An 8,120-nucleotide genomic window follows, 5' to 3' on the forward strand; every position below is an offset into this window, starting at 1 on the left:
CAGTGCCGGCCTCCACCTCTCAGGGGATCATCAGCTTGCTGACTAACTGGCAGCAGCAGCAGGTGAGGCTGGGAATTATCTTCCCTGGCACAAGAACCATCAGCACCTGCGGCCCCCAGGGTTGTGTTCTTTCCCCACTCCTCTTCTTTCCGTACACAAATGAATACACCTCAGCGGATCAGTCTGTGAAACTCCTTAAGTTTGGAGATGACGCCGCTGTTATTGGTCTGACCCAGGAAAATTACGAATCAGCATACAGACAGGAGGGGGACTGGCTGGTCCTCTAGTGTGGACTGTGGAGAAGACGATGGACCTCTGGAGAACACCCACCACACTCCCTCCCCCTACCATTCTCAATGACACTGAACAACCTTCCACCGGAGCTGCTCTTCATCTTCAGTATGTCCTGTGCACAACCATCTCTGTGTGGTTTGGTTCATTCATGAAACAGGACAGGCCCAGATTGAAACAAACAATTAGGTCTGCAGAGGCGGTTATCAGGGCTGACCTTTCCTCTATGTAGGTCAAGGTTTAGGAAAAGGGCAGCTAACATTTCTGCAGACCCCACACATCCTTGACACAAACTGTTTAGACTTTTACCTTCATGTCAGTGCTATAGAGCGCTATTTCCAAAAACCAGCCATCACAACGACAGTGTCTTTCCCCAGACTGTCTCTTTGATGAACACAATGAATACCTTACCGTCTGAGTAGTCAGCTACTTTGCTGGGAAACAAAACCTTTTCTTTTCTTTATACCTATTTAAAAAATTGGATGTACATACAAATACACACTGTTCTTTTTATCATTTTTCAATAGGGTTAAAAAATTGATTTTATTTGAGCCTTCATTGTGAAGTGTGCTACAAACAGATCTGAGAATTGAGATTAAGGGCTTGGTGGACAATACAAAACAGCAAACAGAAGTGGTTGTAGTGCTTTGTAATTTAGATGAGAAATAGCAAGGGTTATTTAAAAGAGTTGTAGCCATTTACTGGCCTAGGATTAATAAATAAAACTGACTGAAATATGGTGGCCCAGTGGTTCGAGGGATGTGAAATTGGAATAATAAAAGAAGTTGACTCATTCATACTAACATGATTCTGTTGCTGCAGGTAGCTTTCTGTGACACAAGATGAATCAATCCGACCATCACAAGTCAAGTAATTAACTAACACAGTCTTTGAAGAGAGAGGTGTTATGCTCAATGTTTTTCTGCCACTCCCAAAATGGAGGCCGTGTTGTTGTAGAAACACGGTGATCACGTGAATCTGACCAACTGATCGTGACGTCAGCAAGCAACATGGCGGACTGGAACAGAGGTAGTTTGTTTTTTCGACACGTATTCACCTCCACAGATTATGCAGTTTGTTATGTGTAGTAGCTAAATAGCTCTTGTTACAACTTTAAATTAGAAGATTTTGTCGTAACTTTGTTCGAATGTCACATGTGGGGTGGATGGGGTTACATTTATGGCTAATTCATCAAAACTAGCCCTTAACTTATAGAACCTTCCGAGTTTCAAACAACGACCAGGACTGAACTCCTGATAACTATATGGCATTTAGCGAAGAAGTGTCATTACTGTATCTCACTAGTTTAGGCCAAACGATTGTTTAGCTTCTACCCAAGCGTTCAGCTTGGATCATGTATCAGTCACATATGCTGAGTGAATTTAGTAATGTAATAATCGGAGTAAACAGTTTCTAAAACATGTCATGTGGTGAAAGAACAACCCACTCAGAGCAGTTATTAAGCCAGAACATCCCAAAAATATCAACATTTTGCATTTAAGATAAAAAAAACTTTCTTTGTCTGTAAATATGCTCTATCCAGAACTCTTTAAGTGGCGTAGGTTTAGCTTCTCCTGGTTCAAATTCTGTAATTTCTCCCATTAAGCACATTTTGCTATCTGATTATTGTTGGATTAATCAGAAAAAAAAAAAAGAGTCGACAGACTAATCGATTAGCAAAATAATTGTCAGTTGCAGCCCTTAAAAAGATTTAGAGTTTTATTTTAAAGTTTGTAAAATATCTAAATAATATTAGGGGCAGCATTTAGTAGATAATGTCTTCATCCTTGTCCATCCATTTACCATTTAAATTTGCTTGAGGCCGAACACTGCTGTTGGGATGCTGAGGTGAAGGAGGACCTCATGTTGTATTAGATAGGAGACACCTTCTGTTGGCCCGCAGGCCTTACATATGTAGTCTCTTTCTGATTGTACTGTTAAAAAATGATTTGAGTCTTTGCTTTTTTTTGTTTTTCAGTAAAAGCTCCTGTTTTAATATGTCAGGACCAACCTGTAATTGATCCAATAATTCTCAAACATCTAACACACTCGTATCACCTCTGACCCTTTCTGTCTGTGTGTCTTCAGGTCATGGCTCTGTGGACAACATGCTGGATGCTGAAAACAAACGACTGGCTGACAATTTGGCCAGTAAAGTCTCCAGACTGAAATCTGTAAGTACCAACCCACAAGAGCTCTCTTCTACCAGTGTGATTATCAGTGATTTTCTGGTTGTCTGTCAACCCGCTTGTTATTCCGTGATTCTGGTTACAGGTGCTACTTCAGTTCACTTTATGTACAAGAAAGATTACTTATCATCATGTAAAACAGTGTTGGTGAATGCACCACCATAATTTCAGCCCCTTTTAAGAACAATTGCATATTGACGTTTTAGGGTTTAATTAAAGGACATATTTCCTGCTGTCTTCTAGTATTTGAGTCCTGCAATTACTTCAAGTTCAGCTTGAACACAGAGGTTGCTTTTTTTTCTCAAAGAAATTACTTTTCCACTAACCTGGCAAAGATTTCTAAAATGTTGCAGATTTGTTTTATTTAAACAAAGAATGAATCATTATCATTATCCGCAATAAATAATACTTATAAAATATAGAAGTAGCAACAATTTGGAATATGTTTTCTGACAGCACATTTAATGGTGATAGGTTTTATCAAATATGTGAATGAATGAAAGAAACAAATCAATTAGTATTCACACTAACCTTTTTTAATAATGAAGTAAGGGGGTACTTTGGGATTGCGGATTAACTATGACTTAGTGTTATGATACAATATGAAGAAATATGTTGCTCTGCAGAATCTGATGCAAAAGATAACATGTTGAGGATGGTTCACTGCAACTTTGCTTATTTCAAAAGCCCTGAATAAATTTGATCAGCAGCCATCAGCCCACATCAATGGGAACAGCTTGGAAAATGTCTGTTTGTCGCACATTTTACAATAAAATCCAAATAAAATGTACAATTTTTAAATGCTATTGTTTAAATCTTCAGGGAGAGATAGTTCCAAAACATTACATAACAATATAATTTAGGGTGAAGTTGTTTACGCTAATCTTTAAAGTGTGGAAGACGTGCTGTGATATTGTTGGAAGAAAACCCAAGAATGTATTCATTTTAAAAGCTTCTTGATGTCTGAACAATAGTAAAAGATGTAAGAATTACCCTGACATGCATCTAAATGAACGGGTTCATCATGAGCATCATGAGCTTTCAGGTAATCACGCTGTTCATATCAACAATACATGTGGCTAATGCCCATACCTGATGTATGTTTTTAAATAAAAAGTTTCACAAAACTTAGAGGTTTATTTCTTTGCAATGTAGAACGCTTTACTGTGTCTATAGAACTAGAGTTTGAAATAAGAAACAGTTTTCATGCTAATTTAGTCTTTCTCTGACAGCTGGCTTATGACATCGACAGAGAGGCGGAGGATCAGAACGACTACTTAGACAACATGGTGAGTCCTTCCTGCCTCTGATATTTTAAAAGAAAAGTTGCAAGCATCTTATTATTTTTTTTTGTATTTCCCTTTTAGATAGTTTAGACCTTTTTTTTTCTTTTACATTTAAATCCCTTGCAGACCTTGTAGGTCTACTGAATGGTAAATGGCTTATACTGGTATAGTGCTTTATCAAGTCCCCAGAGACTCCAAAGCTCTTTACACTACAGTCAGTCATCCACCCATTCATGCACAGATTCACACGCTGACTGTGGTGAGATACATTGTAGCCACAGCTGCCCTGGGACACACTGACAGAAGTGAGGCTGCCATACACAGGCGCCACCGGCCTTCTGACCACCATCAACAGGCAAGGTGTGTGAAGTGTCTTGCCTAAGGACACAATGACTGAGACAAACAGAGCTGGGGTTTGAACCAGCAACCCACCGGTTACAGGACAAAGCTTTACCACTTCCGCCACACCTCTTAAATAAAAGTGTTTATTGACAAAACCAAAGCTTGAATTATCTTTTTCTTCTGTCTTTCAGGACTCAAACTTCCTGAGTACAACGGGCCTGTTAAGCGGCAGTGTGAAGCGGTTTTCAACAATGGTCCGATCCGGCAAAGACAATCGGCGCCTCCTCTGCTATGTGTCTGGGGGGCTGGTCCTGGTCTTCTTTCTTCTCTATTACCTAGTTTCCAGGATCCAGAGCTGATTTCTGGAGAACATCATCAACCAGGGACCGATGCTGACATGGAACTGAAACACTGGCTGATAGGCTTCAGTAATGTCTAAGGTCCTCATGCTAAGAGAATACCTTTTTAAGAAAAGAAACTGGATGTATATATGTGTATGTTTAGCTGAACCAATGTACCAGTGGTATTTGCCATCTCACCAGGGTAACTATAGGTGGTGGTGTTATTCAAAAGAATATGGAGTCTTTAGAAAGTAAAAAAAAACTAAACCAGGGAACATATCAACATGCGTGTTCTTCCACATGGAGCTGTCTCTGTGCTGCAAAGTTAAGAGGGCTTCATTCAAACACGCCAAGGCGGACAACCTGCAATTATCTAAAGCCTCATTAGATCAGACTTTCAGTCTGGGATCTGTATGACTTTTACGCCTCGTGATCAGCTGAGAGGCATCTACACAGAATGGGGAGTTGAAGTTGGCCTATCGCTGTCATGCCTCTGATCCACATCAGGAGGCAGTAAATGGACTGAATTTATATAGTGCTGGTCATGGAACCATACCCATAAGCCATGAGAGGAGGGTAGGGGGAAGAGTTAGTCCAGATTACTGAACGTGTGTGGCAAAGTGATAACAGCAACAGCACACGAGCATGGGATACAATCAGAGCAGCAAAACTTTATGATCCTCCAGCATCTGTCCGATCTGAGAAAGGATCGATCGAATCCGGATCAACATATTTTATCCTAAATTATGTTTCATAACAGGAAGCTGTGCACCAACTACAAATAATAATTTTGTCTTCATATTGTTATGAAAGAATGCATAGAGGAATTGATGGAATGACTGTCCAAACAAATGTACATTCAATCAACACTTAATGTTGGTACCTGCATGAAATGTTTATAATGTGTCGCTTTGAAAGTTAAGATCTGACCAACCTGATCATACGGAAGCCGTCGTTGGCCATTCCCGCCAGATTTTTCAACAGTTATATTACAAAAATAGTCTTGTAATGATTGTGGGATAATTATCTTACTATCTTGGGATACCAAAAGTAGTTTTGTCATGAAAAGATGATGAATTCAGCAATAAGAAGATGTTATGAAGCTTATAAAGTTATAGTTGTTTAAAGTTCAGTGTTGTTTGCATTCTGTTCAATTTATTCCTTCAGCATCTTAACAAAGCAGGAAATATTGTAGCTAATTGAAAGCCTCCACGTTTTACTCCTTTTTACCTATAAAAAGTACTGCTACTTAGCCCTTTTAAATGAGAGGACTAAACAGTGTTACATGCCAAAAACGTTTGAAGCACAGATTTAAAAGAATACAGCATTTTAAAATATCCTTTTCTATCTGCTCAGTAGGCCTGATGAGTAACAACCTTTGATGTTTGACATGTCAGAAGATGCTTTAATTGATCATGTATTTATTATAGTATGTGCTACAGATGGTATTTTATTTTTCTAATGTCTAATATGCATATTATATTCTCCTCCATTCTATTTAAATACAAAAATGCTCCAGTGAATTCCAGCCTCTTTGCTGGTTATGGTACAAATCAAAAACTGTTTTGGTTGGTTGTTTTGATCATTTTATTTTGCTATTTTTGAGCAAGACTACGATGAAGTTTTCTGATTGGAACAGATATATTTGTTGTAGCCAATTTAATATAGTTTTTTTTTTTTGTAGTTTACGAATGTTTCCTGAATGCAACATCCTTGCCCGTCCATTCATACAGAAACGCCGAGATTCTGAATGATTAAACTGAATAGAAGACAGAAATACAGATTTTTAAACTCGGGAACAAAGCATCTCACCACAGGCAATGCTATTACATACATAATACATGAGTGACCGCTTTCGGCTTCTGTATGATAGTTATTGCCTGTTTTTGTATTATTATTTATTGTCTTAATTAGAATAATATATTTGAGTGTTGTTATTTACATAACTCCCATAATGATTGCCAACATCCCATTAGGCACCTGAACACTTTGCTCATGGGAAAAAAAAAAAACTACCGTCGTGTTTTTTTGTTTTACGTTTTGCCATAAATAAGCAAAACTTATCACACTGAGTTTACAGAAAAAGCTTGTTTCTTTATTAAAATTAAGAACAGTATTTACTCACTGTTCACTTGCAGATCGTTTAGTTATATTCAGAAAATTAACATAAAATATTCAAATCTGTTCCAATTTATCATATTTGTTGTTTAATTAAATGAATAGTTGGACATTGAGGGGAGGTCAAAGTTCCAGTCTGCTGTTTTAGAAACTGACCCATTTATATCCATGTATTTATAATACAAAAATAAAAAACAGGTTCACTTGTAAAGTTGGTGGTGAGAACGGGTCTTTTAAGCATGGTTCTGGGAGTTCTACTGAAAATAGTTTGGTTTAATTGTATTCTGATGATGTAAATATATTTTCATAATTGTTGGTAAAATTCTAATATTCACCTTTACTTACTGAAAGAGAAAGAAAACTCAACTTCTTAGAATAAAACAGGCCATTTCACTTACACTAGGAGTTCAACAGACACCACATAGCAGGTACAGTCTCACCAGTACCACCCCAGTTCAACTCACTAATACAGAGCATGTGTCTCTATTTAGCTGCATGTCTCCCCCTCAAGGTGCACACAATATTCATTTTCCCAGAGACTACAGTTAAAGAGTTCTTTGTCAGAGCTTGGGCGAGATAACATTAAACAGGTAACAACTGAACGTCAGCGTCTTTGGCCACACGCTTCTGCAAGAAAACCTCTGCATATGAGGTCATACTAGGTTCAACTAGCACACAAAGCAATGCAACTGTAATTCTGTATAATTACAAAGAATAAAAGATCTTAACATCAAAACCATCACATTTTTTAACAATAATTATTGTTATGAACACATTAGATCTGGATAAGTATCTGTTGCCATGTCTTACTGTTTAGGAAATTTACTGAAAAAAAAAAAATATATATATATATATATATATATATATATATATGAGCGGGCAGCAAAGCCTCGGTGACCCGTCCCCCGGATGGGTTGTACTGGAATTCCAATTTCCCCTCAGGGATCAATAAAGTATCTTTGAATTGAATTGAATTGAATATATATATACACATACAGGGGTTGGACAATGAAACTGAAACAGCTGATTTTAGACCACAATAATTTATTAGTATGGTGTAGGGCCTCCTTTTGTGGCCAATACAGCGTCAATTCGTCTTGGGAATGACATATACAAGTCCTGCACAGTGGTCAGAGGGATTTTAAGCCATTCTTCTTGCAGGATAGTGGCCAGGTCACTACGTGATACTGGTGGAGGAAAACGTTTCCTGACTCGCTCCTCCAAAACACCCCAAAGTGGCTCAATAATATTTAGATCTGGTGACTGTGCAGGCCATGGGAGATGTTCAACTTCACTTTCATGTTCATCAAACCAATCTTTCACCAGTCTTGCTGTGTGTATAGGTGCATTGTCATCCTGATACACGGCACCGCCTTCAGGATACAATGTTTGAACCATTGGATGCACATGGTCCTCAAGAATGGTTCGGTAGTCCATGGCAGTGAAGCGCCCATCTAGCACAAGTATTGGGCCAAGGGAATGCCATGATATGGCAGCCCAAACCATCACTGATCCACCCCCATGCTTCACTCTGGGCATGCAACAGTCTGGGT

At 38.4% G+C, this 8,120-nt stretch overlaps 1 protein-coding gene across 1 annotated transcript; it reads left to right on the plus strand.

The window, feature by feature from the left end:
• Nucleotides 1-1,252: 1,252 nt before the first annotated feature.
• On the plus strand, nt 1,253-5,581 carry bet1l (Bet1 golgi vesicular membrane trafficking protein-like). The gene is made up of 4 exons (XM_047381816.1): nt 1,253-1,320; nt 2,380-2,465; nt 3,713-3,769; nt 4,300-5,581. The coding sequence occupies exons 1-4, from the start codon at nt 1,302-1,304 to the stop codon at nt 4,465-4,467; spliced, it is 330 nt and encodes a 109-aa protein (XP_047237772.1). The 5' UTR covers nt 1,253-1,301; the 3' UTR covers nt 4,468-5,581.
• Nucleotides 5,582-8,120: the final 2,539 nt, after the last annotated feature.

Source organism: Girardinichthys multiradiatus, chromosome 2 (assembly GCF_021462225.1).
Source record: "Girardinichthys multiradiatus isolate DD_20200921_A chromosome 2, DD_fGirMul_XY1, whole genome shotgun sequence".
NCBI classification, from domain to species: Eukaryota; Metazoa; Chordata; class Actinopteri; order Cyprinodontiformes; family Goodeidae; genus Girardinichthys; species Girardinichthys multiradiatus.